The sequence below is a fragment of the Lineus longissimus genome, chromosome 1, assembly GCF_910592395.1.
Source record: "Lineus longissimus chromosome 1, tnLinLong1.2, whole genome shotgun sequence".
NCBI classification, from domain to species: Eukaryota; Metazoa; Nemertea; class Pilidiophora; order Heteronemertea; family Lineidae; genus Lineus; species Lineus longissimus.
In genome coordinates this window covers 27,525,371-27,544,504 of record NC_088308.1, presented here as the reverse complement: position 1 = coordinate 27,544,504, position 19,134 = coordinate 27,525,371, and the positions used below count along the sequence as shown (strand labels likewise).

Genomic DNA, 19,134 nt, shown 5'->3' with positions numbered 1-19,134 from the left:
TTATGTTTTCATTTTATTCTGTGTCCTTTGTTGGCTAGTATAATATATTGACAAAGTTTTTTATAACCAACAGTCATTATGATTTTTTTTGCGTTTTGCCAACATGTGGCTTTAAGTGGATGTTACACAGTGAGTTGATAACTATGACGTCTCAGAGAATGGTAATAAAGTGTTGAAAGTTGGTCGGCTCGACTCTGGAATGGTAAAATTCGAGCGACTTCAACAGGCAGACAATGCATGCAAAATCTGCAATATCTATTTTTGGTTTATTGTGACGTCACAACAGGCCGTGTTACAGGATGATATAGCTTTTCGCCATTCTGTCCCATCAATGATGCTCGTTGAATGATTGGGTTTTTTGTGCGTTTGTAATGACTAGTTGTGGGTTTGGAGTGATTTGGAGTACAATGGATACATGAGGAGTAACTTGAGAGTAAGTAGCTTGGTATAAAATTGTCTTTGGAGTTTTTGCCTGTATTATCTGCCTGTTGAAGTCGCTCAAATTCCACCATTCCAGAGTCGTGTCGACCAACATTCAACACTTTATTACCATTCTCTGAGACGTCATAGATAAAAACTCACTGTTGGTGTTACATGCTTGAAGAGCATGCATGTGTAGAGCATAACAGCAGTCGAATGTTTTTTAGAATTTCACAATCGATCGACTTTCAAAAACCACTATACACTCGGTGCGGTGGTAGAACGGTATTCTGTGCCAGACGGAGCTGTGAGTATAACGTATCTTTGTTATGTTCGTCATATGTAAAAAACCACGCCTCTCTTGTCCAGACAACCCAGACAATCGAGCACTGACTTCGATTTATGTAGTGGAGCAGACGAGTCACGGGAGCAACGGCGAGGATTTCAAGCTCTACACGATAAATGATATTTTTCCCGTTGTTTTCGCTAGTTAATTTTGGATTATTACATTTTCCGAGACATTACATTTCAAATTTCGGAAAGCCTTTGGTGAATAAACCAATATTTCCCTAGTTATCTTGACCATTTCGACGGAAAAGCTTGTCAACGGAAATGCTTATCAACTTGGTTCATTTGTGTATACAGTGTAAATTTCATAGGAATATTCAATCATAAATTTAACATGTAAATACCGAAAAACAGTATGCCGGATAAGGAAATATCAATATTTCTTATTAATTTTTTCAACCCGAGTGTTGCAGGCCTTCACATTCTGTCAGCTAGGCGTACCATCCATTGTCATTTTTCTGAGGGGAATCTGGGATATGTATACATTGTATATATAGTGCTTCTTTTTACTTTCGCTTGTCATTTCCAGAAAAATGGATAATCAAGGAATGGACCCTCAGCAGGGGGTAAATAACCCGGCACCACAACACGTCCAACCAAGGTACCCAGTGCAGCATGGCTATCAAGCGCAGCAACAACAGGGTGGCTACCCGTCGCCACAACCATACGGTCCGCAGACGGGCTACGGGCAACCAGCCAACACGACGGCGGTCGTCAACCAACAGCCTCCTCCGCCAGACTACGGCTTCCCGGACGGAAAGGCCCCGAGCATTATCTTAATTCTCGTCGCAATTTTCAACTTGCTTTACCTGATTATCGTGGGGGCCGTAAGCGGAATTTGGGCGGAATCAGCACTCATGATTATCCCACTGATAGTCCACGGAGTCGTCGGAGGGCTGGGAATCATGGGTTCCTTCACAGCACCGAGGTCTTCAGCGTGTGCCATTTGTTGCATCATCGCCGCTGTGATTTCTATGATTGTAGCATTCTGGCAGGTAAGTTTATCACTTCAAACTAAGCTCTCGATGAACATCAAAAGAGGGCATCACGCTTACCAGCTCCGATCTGATTTATATGTGGATGCTTGTCTCTACTCATTCGAATCATGTTTTTTACACAAAATTACGATTAAAAGAACTCGAAGGGTAATATAGTCTAGGTAACCACGACCCTATCCACCGCCGAGCGGAGGGTCGAGGAAGCCTCGTTGATTTACCCGAGGCGAGCGATACATTGGTCTCACTAGCCAGTGGTTCTTCAATCTCAGGCGATTACCATGGATACAGATGAGCCTATCATATCGCTATTGCTGCATGTTCAAATGTCGGTGTCCTGGGTATTTTGTGAAGAGGTAGCTCTGACGATTATTTGAGGAAAATATCAGCTTCTTCTGTGCACGTCCGCAGTGACCAGGCCTCGCATGCTATGTATAGCTCAATCGGATGTTGACATGAACTGGTTCCTGTCAGAGTGCACATGTTCTCAAGGTGAGACTTCGCGGTCAAAATGCTCAAAGAAAAGCCGCAACGACACCCTATTTTGGTATCAAAATTTAAAATTGTTATTATTTTGCTTTCTCAAGGTGATAAGTAGAAGTTTATAAAAATATTATTTCACCATCCATGTTAATCGTCAACTTATAAGGCGGCAAGGTGAAATTTTCAAAATTTTCATCGATGTACAGGGTGTCTCATGTATTGTGCTGCCCCCATGTTCTCATGACTGAATTACTTGATAACAATGAAAGCTGGCCAGATGTATTCTAGAAGCGACAAGCTATTCAGAAATGTATAGGTTTATGTGTGAGGGTGATATACTGCAAGGTCGACAGCCACTTGAACAGGGGTATGCATGAAATGACGTCGCGCCATTTGTGGAGCCAGGTAGGCCCGGCCATTGCACTGGCTAGTGAGACCATTATCATTGTATACAGTGGATGCACTGTCATACGGAGCGCTCTGGTATTGCAGATTATTCACTTGGATCGAGGTTACCCACCCTACAGAAAAACGCCTGACCGGTCACCGGAAGCTTACCCCCCAAATCAAGTTCATGACGTCAAGTACCAGTCTCTGTAATGAGTGAATGGGGGAGACTGGTGAGAGTCTAAGGGTAATAGGAAACCCTGTAACAAACATTGTATGCACCGGTTTAGATATAGATGTCTCGAGATCACCGGATCTCCTATCCGGTTATGTATGCGCATGAATGAGTAGCGTTGCAGAGTTTAGTAAGCGTATGCGTCACCGGATCCAAAATCTGGATATTTTCTTCAAAAGTAATGGTGCTGATTCAAAGTCCATAAAAGGAGTAACTGCTGTTACATTTCAGGTGTGGCAACTTTCCGTAGAAACTAGCTTGGTTGGCAACATAAACCGAACGGTAAGTTGGTGATGGTATATAGACGACCTTGAGATGTTAATCATCCTAACAATCTCGCGAAACAGTGTGGCTTCCCGACACCTACTTCAGACTCGAGTTGATCCAGAACTCAGCAGCGAGGCTTGTGCCAAATTAGTGCATGTCAGATTTGGTGGACAGCTTTAAAATCGCGGTAAACAGGCACCCTCTTTTTAATAATTTCTAATGTTTTCAGATATTGTTTACATGTACATGTACATACATGTATATTCTGAAGCCCACTGAGAATACAATTAGCTACTGCGATGCACTTATATCATTGTTACGTTACTTGGAGTTGTCTTTTTCCAGTGGCCAGCTGTGATTCGGATTGTCGTGGAATTGGGAGCGTTCAGTTGTAGTTTGGCCATGATCATTATCCCGAGCAAGAAGGTCTGCTGCAAACAAAATCCGCAATCAGGGGGACAGGTCCTCTACGCACAGAATACGACGGCCCCTGCCTAGTAAACAATCGAGGATTAAGAACAATTTGGAAGAATAAGGCCACAGGGTAGTTTATGAAATTCGTATCATCGTTTCTATTAGCCAAAGCCCATGACGGTTGGTCACAGCTGGACATTCAAAGTAACCAGAGTGATAGGTAGATGTGCAGTCACGCGTCGGTTTTATGAGAATTGGGGAATGAATTTGAAGGGTCGGCGCTTTGAGCGACTGAAACCAGTTGGATTTTAGAGGCAATGATAAATCAAAAGGATCAAAATGCTGATTATGATAAAAATTACAATGATGTTTAAAAAAGTATTTGTTTTAAATCTAACTTCAGGTGGTTCAAACAAGACAAAATCGTGTATATTTCCGTCAGAAATTTTTTATTTGAAAAGTAACAATTTACGGATTAACATGATAGGTAATCGAGGATATGCATATCGCTACAACTAAAGAGCCGTTTCAGATGGATTATCTCCATCCCTAATGAATCACTATAAATTACAGCTAATAAGACTTTGGCTTTTATATTGGCAAGTTATCTGAAAGCAATACATCATTTGAAAAATGTCTTTCTTTGAACACTTGTATAATGTATAGGAAAATATGGCATCATGCCGGGTGTTCCTCGGGAAATGCCTATACGTACTATAATATGCTCTGTTGTTCATGTGGTACGCATATACGGTATGCATAATTTTTCGATGGTTTGGTACTCCCTTCTCCCTACACATACGTACGGTAGAGCGCATACAACCGACCTCGATAGCCTAATGGTTAAGACGTCCGCCTCGTGATCCGCGGAAGGTCGAAGATTCGAGGCCCGCTGGTAACCTCTTTCCGATGCGGCTGGTTGGTTAGCCGCCAGTCAGTTAAATATAGGGTACAAACTGCCTTCTCGCCAGGCGCTTTGCTTAAGAGAGAAAGGAGTTTGGAAGTAAAGACTGTCTCATAAGCCAAAGCTGGCAAGCCCTTTCATAAGTGTTGACACTATGATAAAAAAACCCAATGCAACCACCTGCCTACGTACGCAAATAGATCACAGTTCGATATTAGTGTATGTAGTTAATGGCATAGTCCATGTCGTCATGCTGTATAACACATGAAACCTGTTTTGTACAATCTGATTCAATATTTTGTTTCATACTTGGTGACATGTTATGGCGAATACGAATGTCGGGTCATCTTTCAATCCCCCTCAACATGATCGCAAGATGGACCTCAAATTTACAAATGCCCTCCCCTGTGTTGATACATAGTAAATGCACGGCTACAAAGTAAATGCAATGCATTTGTTCATAATCATTGAATATACATAACCTAGTTCCACGGATCTAAGACAGGTGCTGAATATTTAAAAAAAGGGCAGATGCAGGTCATGCATATCTGCAGTGGTTTTTCGATGCCATTCAGAATGTTCAATTTGGAGTGAAAATGGGTTTGCAAAACCAGTTCCCGGTGGTTATGACGTCACGTTCCGGCTTAGTCTTGGTGTCAATTTCTTAGTGAATATTGAAGCGGTTTAGGTCAGTTTCAATCTAGAGTTTATTAGAAAATATTAGCTCTACTCATCATAGATAAATTGATGAAATGGCCAGGGCCATTGTGCTCACCTCATGTGGAGGAAAGATGGATAAAGAGCATGGTATTGTGTCATGTAGAGTTAGGTTTGATGTAGGTCCAAGCAATTACAATTTCCCCAAAATGGCCAATTTACAGTACATTCGACCTCTGTGACCTTGAAAAGTAGGTCAAATCAAAGAAGACCCGGGTGACACATTGAATGGTTGTTAGAATTAGATGTACCTATGATATAAAATTGGTGCCAATCGGGCAAGTCATTACTAGGAATAATGGCATTTTGAAGAATTTAGGATTTGGCCCTCTCCCTGGAGGCCAAACGGCAAATCAGATCGCACCAAACTTGGGTACCTGAGATCACCTGACCAAGGGGTACATGTGTACTTAATTTGTGATCAATAGTCATTGCAGTTAAGAAATGTGCCATAGTTACGGCCTGACGGCGAATATACGCCATTTGACCTCTGTGACATTGACAAGAAGGTCAAATTAAAAACCTGTGTGACATATACTGTATGGTGGTTAGATGTACCCATGATATCAAATTGGTGGCAATCGGGCAAGAAGTTAAGGAATAATCTCATTTTTAAGGTTTTTGGATTTTGCCCCCTGGTGGTCAAGTGGTGAATCATATTGGACCAAACTTCGGTCCCTGAAATCACCTGACTAAGGGATAAATGTGTACCAAATTTGGTATCAATAGTCATTGCAGTTTAGAAACGTGCCATCGTTACATCCTAACGGCCAATTTACACCATTTGACCTCTGTGACCTTGAAAAGGAGGTCAAATCAAAAACCCGGAGGATATATGATGCACCTTTGCTAGAAGTACCTACCATATTTTTTTCAAAATTTCCCGACTACTATTAAGGGAGATATTGCATATTTTCACTTTTAACGTTTGGCCCCCTGGTGGCCAAACCATGAAACGAATCGGACCGAAACTTGGTCTCCAAGGTGTCATTACATAAGGGTACATGTGTACCAAGTTTCAACTCAATAGCTCTAACAGTTACGAAACGTGCCCTGCTAACGGACGACGGACGACGACGACGACGACGACGACGACGACGACGACGACGACGACGACGACGACGACGACGACGACGACGACGACGACGACGACGACGACGACGACGACGACGACGACGGACGACGGACGCCACGGTATGGGATAAGCTCACCTCTGCTAAGAGGTGAGCTAATAATGATTAATTATGCTACATTCATTATAAATAAGGTACCAATAGCCCGAAGGATTGTGTAAGCAATATATACCAGCCACCCAACCAAGGGTACTCTAAAGAATTTGATTCTAGCCGCGAATTTGTCGAATTACTGTACAGTTCTTGGAAAGGAATAACCCTGCATGATCAGCTTCATGTGCGCGATTTTCTTCCTCGGCGCTTAGCGTGTGACCATTGTCTCCCAGTCCATTTGAACAGCCGGAAACATGGATTCGGATCAGTGGACAGCGCTGCTTTTTTCCTTTCCGACCAGCAGGACAAGAGTCACACGTTGATATGCCAACCCTTGCGCGGGGGGGGGGGGGAGCATACGACTGACTTGGCGTAGCACCCTCGATAATTTTTCAATCTGGAATTTTGAGAAAAAAACGTATCGTGTCCAAGGAAAAAAGGGAAAAGCCAAGAACAAAATCGTGCTGTACAGCAGATCATGACGGGTTAAAAGTTCTTGCCAAATGCGAGTCATCCCCCTTTTCACTGCGGCGACTATTTGTTCAACGTGGCATACATCTCTGTCATCTGGGTCGTGAAGTGTTTTCGTAGTGGTGTTCTTTTATTCTTGAAAGTTGGAGTCAGTAGACCATTCTCCACTGAAAACTGCGTGCTTTGCATGTGAAGAGCCTTCATCTGAAAAAAGATGATAATGACCCAGATATACGACGATTGGGCGTTCGATTTTCAATATTCTATCTCAAATTTGGCATCCCATATACTTGTACAGTGTTCATAAAGGTCAAACACAATTGAGACATGTTTTAACAAAGCACTTCACCTTGTACCCGTCTAGCCGTGTAAATGTCCAAATACTAGTACATGTACACTTATTCCATGAGGCGTTTTCAGTTGTGGCTATCAAATCGTCAGTTCTGACTTTCAGATTCTCCATCCCTAAAAACATCAACTTCTACACAGCATCTCATTTAAAAAGTGTTATCAATTAATTGGTAGCTAGTACACCGTGTTGCATTACCTGTTCAAATGATTTTAGAGCAGCCTTCTTCCCAACAGCTTGCATATCATCAAATACAACCTTCTTGAAAGCCTAGAACAAATCAATTATGTTAAGACAGATCGCCAGTTCAACACGCTTACATGATACTGCCGCCAAGATACATACAATTTTAATACACTTCTTAGCAGTGGGATTCACCAGAGTTCTATCTGTTAAGTATAGGTAACGTCCACGATCACAGACGAAAATGATTATCTTGTTTGGCCCCTCTCCTGATCGGCAGGTTCTGGTCAGTATTGCGCGATTGCCCCATATCATTAGCGACCAACTTACCTTGTGTGAGCAGAGCTTCTCAATGTCTGTATCGACGCCATTATTCTTGGCCCACTCGGCAGATGGTATTGGATCGGGCACGACGAATGCCACGATACAATTCTGAAATGAGAATCGGAAAGTGGAAATGATGATGCCAGAGCTCACAGAAGTCTTTTTCCTTTTTACGTAGAAGCAGCTGGCACGAACCACGCTACAAGTGCAACGTATTTTCACCCCAACGACCAGCCACACACTGAGGCATCTTTTCCCCCCGGAACACATTCATCCCCAATTTGTCTTGAGGACGAAGTCAAAACAGAAGGCCGGGTTTAAGTCTTCAGCTATGAGAAAATGCCCACCTCGAGTGAGTTTCCATCCACAAAGACTTGCATGACATACTTGCTGCCCACATAAACCAATTCAATCTTCTCTGGGGCGATGTACTCCCCTTGACACAACTTGAAGATGTTCTTTCTTCGGTCAATTATCTTCAGGCAGCCATTCTGGAAACATAAATCTTACATCAATTTCATTAATTCAGCAATTTTCAGCGTCTTAATCGCCCTGCTGATCGACCATCACTGTCACCATATAAGAGATCGTAGATCAGTATTCGACCTTTAACTCTCTCAAGTGACAGTGGCGATATTATAAGTCATCATGCATGGTTCCTCATGGAACATCACTATTCGTTTGTGTATAATGCTTTTATATGCAATGCCTTCCCTGCCCAGGACCACCGGACTCGAACTCAGAAAATCTACGGGTCTCGTCCAATACTTACGGGTAGCCATTCTCCTATATCGCCGCTGAGAATCCACCCATTACTGTCGAGAACTTCAGCTGTTTTCTCTGGATTCTTGTAATAGCCAAGGAGAGGAATCGGAGATTTGAAGCAAACCTGTAAAAACGATCAATCATGATCAAAACATTGCTGCATGAAACATTTTCGTTCATGTTACCGTTCGAGATGGAGCAGTAAACCCACCATGGCTAGCTTTCTACGACGGGTCACATAGAAGGAACCCCAGCAGAACTACCCGAAGCCGTCATGCAATCACTGTGAAAATTTCATTGGAAGGAGCTCTCTGATAATTACATGTAGCACAAGTAAACGGGAAGCACTGTGATTGAAGTTGAGGCGGAACCCGGCTAGGCCGAGCTGGGCCCCTTCCTCCGCTAGATGAGCAGGCAATAGTTCCCTGCCAACCTTTTTTGCTCAAGTAATTTTAAAAACCTCACCTCTCCCTGATCTTCAGCAGCATAATAATTCATTTCTGGTACATCTATTAACTTGATCTGCATGTCAATAACAGGAGGCCCAACATGGCCGGCCCCCGTCTCACACGGGAACTGGAATGTCACGGAAACATTTTCGGTCTGTCCGTATCCTTCTATGAGCTGAATGAAAATACAGTAACACTGGATAACGTATCAATTATGTGAGTTCTTTTGCTTGAGGTTGTACCTTAGGCAATGTAACAACACATTCCTTGCACATAATTATTCTCACGGCATACGATGCTATAAAGATACTATACAGTAGAGCATGCTGAGCTTTAGGACCTTTTACTCGACTCTTACCGAGATATGTGATCAACCAACCTCGATATTGCAATGGTAAGATAGTGTTTTGTGTTAAATTAAAACAATTTTTATTGCTGGGTTACTTTATTTCAACCTCGGAGATGTCTCAGCTATCCGTAGCAAGTACTTACCACACAGCCCAGCGCACAACGACAGAACTGCATCACAACTGGCCGTAGCGGGGCAGAAGCTGAGGAGATTAACCGTACTCGACCGCCAAGAAGATTCTGGATCTTGCCTAGCATCAGTTTGTCCCATATGGTGTCTTTGCGGTAGATTCCCCTTGAATATATATTGGTTTTAAGAATGAGAATACAATCCTATTACGCTCACCATATCGTATCCTGACACATCAGGCCATTTCACTCGATAAATACTCCCTTATGGGAACATGCGTAAGGAAAAGTAGTTGCAGACCCTGTTTGCAAGAGAATAATTCCGTTTTCTTAGCTCTTTAGGCGTTCTTCGCTTTCCTTCGCCAAAACCTTAAAAACGTAAAACTAAAAAATTGTGTCCGAGGTTGTTAACTTACCTGTTAACATCTTTTTGCTTGCTGGCCAAAGCCATATTAAGAAGGGTGGATTTTATCTTGCTTCTTGAAACTTTATCCGTAACCTATACAAAGACTGGTTGAAATAAGTTGATGATGTAAGGTTAATTCACCATTATCGTATACAGGATACTGGTATATTGATATCATTTATCAAATCACGAATTCACCTCACTGGGATTTGGAAAGAACTTATCAATCTCCAAACTACAAATCGAGAATGGCGGCATGAAAACTTCTATACCGAGTAGTATTGCCAACAAGTGTGTAAGAGCTAGTATCAACGAACAGTATTGCCAGCGTTAAAGGAAGAAAAGAGGTAAATCTCTCTGCTGCACGGACATTATGTCATGGTGTAAAATGCTGAGGTAACTTCGACCTTTTCACTAGGACACGAAAAAAAAGATTGTCACAATGCGTGCATACCTGGTCATAGATCTTATTCAGCACCCTTGGTACAGCAGGGAAGAAGGTCGGCTTGAGCTCGCTGATGTCGGACAGGAGAAGCTTGATGTCTCCTCGGAAGAATCCTATCCGACTGCCATGGTTGATGACGATGCATTGGGACATTTGCTCGTACAGGTGAGCCATTGGGAGGTAGGATATGACGACGTCTGAGGTGTCGAGGAAGAACTCACAAGCCTAAAGAAAGGAGGTGAAAGATAGCTCAAGCCGCTCTGGTCATTTTGGTATTAGCAAAATCATTATCGAACAGCGGTTTTGTTGATTTACCAATCCTTCTTCAAGGTAAAAAGGATGTCTCGGGATATGATTTCTCATTGCTCTGACATAGTTATGTGAGTTTCTGAAGCTCTCGATTAGCCCTTTTATCCAGACAAACTGAACTTTGTCTCTGCGCTGGATTCTTACAATAGTTTGCAGGATGGCCATCTATAATATGTCGCTGAACTTTGGTCAAAAATAACAAAATCATCAGGATATCTGAGTTAACCCGTCCGATCCGAGGTGCCCTCTAACTAACATCCCCAGCAGCGTTTCAGCGGGCGTAATGGCGATATTCTCTGCTTACTTACGGTTAGCTGATATACTATTGAGTTCATGAAGAGCATCATGGAAACGTGGGTTGTCATGACTCCTTTCGGGTCGCCTACACCATAGAAGACAAAAACAAGGATCAATAAAGAATACTGTTTCATAATTTCAACTCTCAACCAACGTTTTTACATGTATATGATTGTGAGTCATCACCGTCCGAGCAGGCCTCTAGGCTGACCATCAAACATCAAGCAATTTTGAAGACAATGATGCAGCTAGTGTAGCTTCCTCCCTTCACGGATTGTGTGGAATTCAGAATGATTGGACAAAATAGAGCAAGGTTGATGTAAGCGAATGGTCGTGCAGTCGTGCCTACCTGTTGAGCCACTCGTGTAGCTGATGATGCTTATATCAGTTGCGGACGGGGGCTGAAACAAGGAACACGATATTTTGACGTCTGCTTTTAGTCATGATGATTTCAGATGAGAGATGGCGTTCACTAGGCGCTATCTCTTCGGTTAGACCCAAGCGCCAAGTTAACGCCAAGACAATGACTAGCTTTTTTACAAATGCGTGTAATTTTTTTTACAATGTGTTCAGAGGATACGTACCCTTTATGCATAATCATCAGATGGAAATACTTTCATTTTGATACCACCATTGTAGATAACCCATTTTTTCTAGGAAGTGACTATGGCAAGCCCGGCTTACCAAACAGCGACTTTTTCTTGTCCTGAATGGAGAGCCCTCCGATTGGCTAATGTGTTGTAAAGTCTCAAGCTCGCCAAACAGGGTAGATTTTTAACCTGTTTGGCAAGCCCGGCTGGCCGAACAGGGTGGCTTTTTAGTGCTGTTTGGCAAGCGGCTCTCCAAACAGGACAAAAAAAGATGCCTGTTCGGCGAGCGGCTTGCCAAATAGACCCGGCCATTTTTCTATTAGCGGTTTTTGTAATAGCTGTAAACTTACGATAGGATCTTTAAGGTCATTTGCACCTACTCCCTGAAGAAAGAAACGAGCAGTCATAATCTCTAGATACACTAGGAAGAAAGCATTTTCAATAACTGACGAATAAATAAAAGGCAACTTCAGTTGTTTGTTCTTCTCTAATTAAGATTTCTTAATAATTGACCCATCACTAACAAGAATTGTTAAACACGTGTCGTTATTACTTCTCCTCATTTACCAATAATGTAGACATGAAATAGGAAAATTGCTTTTTGAAAGTAAAGAATGAATAGGATCCTTGATTCTACGAACCAGTATTTCCTGAAACTTGAATATAGAAACGCCCTTCTCTGCGGCGGATTGCACTAGATCATCGTCAAATCTATCCATGCAAATGATACGTTTCATGGAAGGTAAGTTATCCTTTTGGTCGAGTAATTTTTCTATCTTTTCCTGGTTGTCTACCACGATCGTTTCAATCTCAGCTGAAAGGAAAAACGGGTTTTGTATTCTCCAAGCCTAGCCATTGGTTACCAGTATTGCGTAGTACACTGACCAAGTTCGCCCCAGCGTAACATTCACAGACTCGAGGTGAATAAGCTAATACGTATCTAATTGGAGATTGCACCTATTGGATGAAGCATACTTTCAGTTGTAACAACGTCGCTGGTTTGCTACTCCATCACATGGGAAATATAGTCCAATCAGCGATGCTGGTAGAGCGACAAGCCTATCCCGCCACAAGCGATCGGATGCTATTTCAATGAATTACGATGTTGGTATCTGAGAGTTGTCCCATTTTTCTTTACCTTGGTTGATAGTGAAGATGATCGCCTGTGGGCCGAGAGTGTCGTACAGAGGAATCACTACCATTGAGTACATGGTGCAGGCAAGTTGGGCCAGAAACCACTGAAAAACAGCACAGTGATAGAGCTTAAGTAAAGAAGACATCCTGCCAGATAAAGAGGTAGATGACATTGATTAATGCTTACGAGTCAAGGGTAGAGGCATCACTACCATCGAGTGCGCTCTGCTTGAATGATTTGGCCGGTAAATAAGATGTCAAGACGAAAATGAGGGTTAGGAAAGACCTGAAGGCAGCACTCGTGACATTCACCCATCTAAGAATTTGATGCTGTCTTAGAACGCCACGAAGAAGACTGCCATCGAGTATTTGTTGCTGGCAACCTTGGTCAGGAACCACCGTGATCCCTTTCGAGGTACCAGGCGCCATCTTCAAAACCAATTCTAAACAAAATGTCATCAGCTTTCGGGACATTATGAAACGATTGGTAAAGAAAGGAACCGGCAACGGGTGAATTAAGTACGGAGTATTAAATGGCAATGACTATAGTGAATGATGTGCATAGGGTATTACACGTACGTGCATATAAGTGCTCTGTGATTCCATTTGAATAGTCAATTTAGTCTAGGCGTACCGCTCTTTTATATGAGCGAATCTGTCCTTAACATTTAATAAGTGAATGATGTCCTTCCTGAATGGTGCACTAACGCAGAAATAAATATAAAAGTTGATGCACGAATTTGCAGTCGTTGTGTAATAACATACATAGAAACTTAACTCTCTCAATCGCGGTTGGGTTTTAGCCAAATCCGGCATGATATAATCCCAAAATACATTTTCTATGGGGAAGATGATCATTAAGATGATAAAGGTAAATGCGACAATGAGCATCATAGTCGTCAGATTTCGTTCTTGGTGTTCTTTTTTATTGCTTTTACCTCCTTCAGTAGCTGTCATCTCCTTGCCTTGTTGTTTAAACCTGACCAAAATACAGGTGTTCAGGGCAAACACTGCGATAGGGGCAGAATAGTTGACAATAACGTGATAAAACATAAGAATGAATTCTTCAAACCACGCTGGAAAGTAACTAGGATTGACGCAGGATTCTGTGTGGATGTTGGTTTCGTCTGGTTCATAATACTTCCATAGCTTGACCAGGTTAAATAACAAATGAAAACAAATGTTGAATGCGTACAGAGCTCTAGCTTTCTTTAAAGTGCACCAGATAGACGCTTTTAAGGGGAAGCAGACGGCCACGAAGCGGTCTATGGAGATGACGACAACGTTCCATATAGAAATCCCAAAGAATACAAACAGCAAATAGTTGTATTCTTTGCAAAGGAAGTCTCCGTGGAGTTTAAACGCGTCTGGGAATCGAGACAGTATGAGCCTCTGTGTATCACCTATGGCGCAAATCGCGATGTCGCCCACGGCCAGCGCCCGGAAGTGGTACGACATTACTACGTTGCGCTTTTTGTGGATCCGCTGGGTCATGGTGATCAAGGTTAACGAGTTTCCGATATATCCCAGAGAAAGGATAATGCAAGGGATGTAGAAGTCGAAAATCGTAATGAGAGAGGTAATCATCGCATCTTTGGGGTCAGGTGTAATTGTGGCCGGCGGTTGCGTGATATTTGGCAACATGGTACTAAAGGCTCTATGATTTGCCATGGTCGAAGTGAATCAGGAAGTTCTTTAAGCGAAATGGCATGGACCAACTACTGCAGAAGAGGCACTGTGGCCCTTACAAGTAAGGTATATCACTGATTATCATCTCACATTGGTTGTCCTCTGCTTATACTGATAAATCCAATCTAGGGTCTTCTTTCAGAGTCCCACCGAGTTAACGAATGCGAGCGGCATCACGAGGAGTCGGTGGAAAGGGTCGAAAAATAGACGCACGCACTTCAACAGCCAAATTTCGAATTTGATTTTAAGGTGTCGCGTAGCCTAAGCTGATGAACTCTGTTTGGCCTAATCATTGAGAGGTAATGTCGAGGGGTCCGTCAAAGACACCGCGTCATGTCATCCCACAGCTTTCGACTGGACAACACTTAAAATCAGTAGATCAGGTTTACAGCACACCCCTTTACAGTAACATTCCATTCCGTTTCTTCAGCAAGTCTGTCATACTTTGAAGGCAGAACTGGCAAATCAAGTCGCCGAACTGGATGCAATACGAATTATGGTCACCACATCGGTGTTATCCATTTTACAATCTATCGGACTTATATTCATCGCGTTGTTTTGTTGCGTTTATATACAATCTATTTTCGAGCAACTACATGTGTAATTCAGTGATGAGCTCTTTTCGAACAAATTTAGAACTCTGAATATATATGGTGACATGATGTTCATCAAGGGTATCTTTAGAAATGGATAGTAGGCGCGGTGTCATGTTTGTGTGGATGTAAAAAAATTCGCCACTCATATGCTGTGAAAGTGGGAAAAGGCTAGACAAAATAGAAAATATATTATTGAACCAGTGTATGAAAATGCCTTAAAAACCTTATTCAAATGTGGTCTCGTAACACCATCTGTGCCTGTCTGAAACTACCGGCAACAGATGGTGTGGCAGGGCTCTCAAAAACGCCAGAAAACATCTATACATACCTCTGGTCTGTTTTGGGCATAAATACCGATGAAGGTAGATGTTCCTGGTTTCACTCCATGACAAAACAATCCTGATCCGAAGTATTGCGCTTTATCATGCACCTGAAGACAGAAAATAAGGTTTTGTCGGTGGCCGAAGAAGTGCAGCCGACCTTAAGGAGTGAAAACCCAGATGTTTTCTCCCAACGAAAGTATTATTTTGCATGCCTTAAGATAGTCATTTCATGTATCAATACTGCAAGTTTCAAAGGTTCAGGTATCCTACTTCCCCTACAATGAGAAAAACAACGGGTCACCAAGTCCACGCGTGGGGGCGTATTGGCCGCACTAAGAGGACGTATTCGTACATGTAACTAATTTTATATTGGTTGTCGTGGCACGATCTTTCCTCTGAATGAACTGATAATTTCTGTATGTTTTATCCGGCAGGGGGGAAATTACCTCCTGGTATTTCATCCACTTGTACGGCCCGCCATCCTTATCCCTCCAGCCAAGGCATTCACCATTGTCGGACAGGCGCAGGCCCCGAAGGAACACCTCGTACAGTGTTTTGACATCGCCTGGAGTGTTCGTTGATACTGTCGCATCGTAGTTGGCATGAACATGTATTCTCTCCTCGCCCTGGATTTAGACGGGAATCAAGCTGAATATTTTGAAAATTTTATAATACGTAGTATACAACCAAATCGTCTACTGCCTGCTGTGGCAAGGCACGCCCTCGCCCCTTTAATTGTAGAGTGAAATTACAGTAGGGCCCAGACCCCTGCGGAGCTTGAAAGATGAAGTGTTTTGTTGGAACGAACGGCTCAAATTCGTCATTCTAAAGTATGAAAAATATTGATTTTTGTAAGCATACTCGCATAGTTAGGCCTATAAACAGTCCTGCTCTTAGCACTTGAGGTGTGAATGATACTTGAATTGAAAATGAATATTGACTACAATACACCAAACTGCAATATATACAATGTAAATGTACCGTGGTTCCACCATGTCCACAGAGAACTCGAAATCGACATAGGCTCTCCATATTTTTGTGTATGATATAAGAGCAACACGTCTCTCCATACTCGTGAACGCACCCCCCCCCCCGCGCCAAAAGAAAGAATTGCTCAGAAAATCTTTGTTACGGACAGACCCCAGGCCAACTGCGAACTCCTCGCCGCCGAATGCTAGTTACAGGCAGAGGACATTATTTTGTACCTAACCAAAACAATGCTCTCACCTCCAATATCTTTGACTGGTTGTTCAGATCCACAGGACGTTTTATAGGTTTGGGTGCCTTTGGTCGCAGCCAAGACATGATCGCGAATAGGGTCGCACCACCAAGAAGGACACTTGGGAAGAGATTATCCCGGAGAAGACGGAATGCGTCGAATCTCAGCGTGGTACTATCCATTGGAAGAGGTGAAGCTGAAAAGACATCAGTTAAAGATTTGATGGAGACCTGACGCGAGCCACTGAAATTAAAATGGTCCTTTTTTAGGAGGCTGTCAAAATAAGCTGACGATGTCATCAGCATCTTGTCGTTCTCCTAATGATCCTGGTCATGCTTTTCCGAACATGCGTTCGAAGATCACGAGAGTGACACGTTGGCCTCAGTAATGAGCTTCTTCACCGACTTCTGATTAACATGCCCTACATTTATAACCAGGACAGGTGATTTTTGAGAGGACTTATTTCAGACCTTGGCCTCCTACACATACAGCGGCAATACACCAAAGCACATCCCGGACGCAACGAAAGTGTAATGTTCTTGTCCTAACTCAAGCCGATAGAAGACTTGAGCCAGACAGCGTGGAGGAATGTGATGGTACAAACGTAACTTGAAGATAAGGTAAAGGTGATGATGATACCTTTAATAGGTTTGAGCAGAAGCCCATCCACACAGCTGACTCCTCTGTCGGTGGCTAATCCTGGACTGTCTTAAAACATTCCAAATCCAACTCCGAGCAAAGTCAAAACAAGTTAAGTGGCCTATAAGAGTTCAATTAGGCCTATAATTACATGATTAAATCTTACATATAATGTTTGGCTTACAGGTCTACGGTCACATGTATAAACTATGCATATTGGCAAGTGCCTGTGAATAATAGCAGGGAATACGTACAGGCTATGTAACAAAAGAAGGGGTGAAATAAGGACTGTCGACTTACCTTCCTCTGCAAATGATATATCTGATCCTGTATTACGGAGATGTGTAGTCTATGAAATACCAGTGACACCTTAATGAGCAGCTCAATTGTGTTATTACAAAATCAATGCGAGTTGCAATAATGGACACTTTGCCATGTATGGTCGACTTCAAAGAATAACCAGAGTATAGAAAGTGTGTTGCAGCTGCAAAAATGACACCGGGCTTTGTGCTTGACCGTGAATTATATCAAATTCCATGCCACGTTCACCAATGACATTGTTGTGTACAACAGGGCTATAACTACATGCATGTTACTAATTCAACCTCGGACTTTGTATCGTAATATTCTGAGTGTATGGATATTTTGTATCTGGGTCATTCATTTGGGCTGTTTGATATCAGGACAGGTCAGTCTGCCGCCAATACAACGCGCCAACGCGCCAAAGCTTGTGGTCATTGTAATCCTTGGTTTTAAAAGAAGGTGTGATAGTCCAGTCCGGGGAAGTGTAATGAGAGGCCGGAGAATACGCCAAATTCAGCTCCAATATTAAGAAAAGTATAAGTCCTTTATGCCAGATGTCTTTTTTTACGCAATTGTCTTCAACAAGCAAATGCCGTAACTTCACGATGCGTTGGCGACAACCATTGGGACCATACACTATTCTTACAAGTTCAGTTAAGGCCTCTAAAGCGATTTTCTTCCTGAGATTGAATATGGACACATAGTTAGCTGTTGGTGAAATATTGTTTCGGATCAAACCCCTAAATGAGCCAGATGGACTGTAGTTCTACGGTACGTCTCGCAGCGGGTGCCTACGAAAAAACATCCGAGGTAAAGCCACAGACGTCGTAAATCTTGTCTTGGTTGTGACAATTATCCTGATTATAGCTCTGCAGCGCCACAGACGATGATATTACTTGGGGACCGAGACGCCAGATCTGGCTTACTCTTTTGATATGTCTTATTGTTGGATGTTAGTATTCATTCGGACAGGGAATCTTTTACTTGCACCATTATCTCTCTTCGGCCGGGAGCGTGAGTGATTTTGACCGCCCAGTTTTCACACTTCTATCCCTATCTCGTCAACGCAAAGGTGCTGATTAACGTATGAGTTGAGGTTATACCAAATGTTTATAGATCCCACACTGAGGACATTGAGCAATGATGCCACAACTGCGTACCATGAGAGCTATGCTAATCTGCATTCATATTGCACTTACCTTATGTAGAAAACTTGATCATCTAAGGCGCCGAGTTTGCTACCTATTCCGCTGTAAAATGGTGCCCAGGCGCAGATGTGATCCTCGAATGTGTAACCAACTAAAGCCACAAATGGACATATTATGATTAATGTAATATGGTAATTCTTTTTTTATTGTGCTTTTCAATAGCTTGGTTATATGTTAAGTCCTGTCGTTATTGCTTGTTTGATACAAAAGACAGATCACTTGACTATACACTGCGAGGCAGTCGACACCTTATCGAGGCCCGACACCAACAATAGAAAGAAAGCAATGTTAATGCCAACATTATATCCGAAGCGCAAACAAGCGATTTTAGCTGCGACCTGCGACTGACCCATGACGATGACAATATGACCAGCTATTGCAATCATTTAACCGATCGGTGGCCGGAAACCACAATCATCTCGTTGTCATAGTTCCGTCGCTAGTGGCAGCGACAAAATCCCTCGTTTGCGCATGGCTTTAGTTTGTCTCCTATGCGTGCCAAATATATCGCCCAGTTGTTTGCCTGCAACTTCAGTTCTTTCTGACATAGTGCGAAAAAACT

General features: G+C 42.7%; 2 protein-coding genes across 5 annotated transcripts; one reads left to right on the top strand and one right to left on the bottom strand.

The window, feature by feature from the left end:
• Positions 1–222: 222 nt before the first annotated feature.
• On the top strand, positions 223–5,188 carry LOC135495369 (uncharacterized). Of its 3 annotated transcripts, none has more exons than XM_064783898.1 (4): positions 223–433; positions 1,298–1,763; positions 3,100–3,150; positions 3,481–5,188. In XM_064783898.1, the coding sequence occupies exons 2-4, from the start codon at positions 1,302–1,304 to the stop codon at positions 3,631–3,633; spliced, it is 666 nt and encodes a 221-aa protein (XP_064639968.1). In that variant the 5' UTR covers positions 223–433; positions 1,298–1,301; the 3' UTR covers positions 3,634–5,188. The 3 variants fall into 3 exon arrangements, with proteins under 3 accessions (XP_064639968.1, XP_064639978.1, XP_064639987.1); XM_064783908.1 differs by lacking the exon at positions 223–433 and adding an exon at positions 480–727; XM_064783917.1 differs by lacking the exon at positions 223–433 and adding an exon at positions 817–969.
• Positions 5,172–18,801, bottom strand: LOC135495363 (long-chain-fatty-acid--CoA ligase 5-like). 2 transcript variants are annotated; one of them, XM_064783881.1, is made up of 18 exons: positions 18,564–18,801; positions 16,431–16,618; positions 15,650–15,829; positions 15,209–15,310; positions 12,600–12,699; positions 12,103–12,275; positions 11,812–11,844; positions 11,221–11,272; positions 10,883–10,956; positions 10,275–10,490; positions 9,831–9,913; positions 9,430–9,580; positions 8,954–9,112; positions 8,496–8,612; positions 8,071–8,214; positions 7,730–7,831; positions 7,415–7,486; positions 5,172–7,071 (listed from the first exon to the last, which is right to left on the bottom strand). In XM_064783881.1, the coding sequence occupies exons 2-18, from the start codon at positions 16,602–16,604 to the stop codon at positions 6,931–6,933; spliced, it is 2,073 nt and encodes a 690-aa protein (XP_064639951.1). In that variant the 5' UTR covers positions 16,605–16,618; positions 18,564–18,801; the 3' UTR covers positions 5,172–6,930. The 2 variants fall into 2 exon arrangements, with proteins under 2 accessions (XP_064639951.1, XP_064639959.1); XM_064783889.1 differs by lacking the exon at positions 18,564–18,801 and adding an exon at positions 17,362–17,863.
• Between the last annotated feature and the right edge of the window lie 333 nt (positions 18,802–19,134).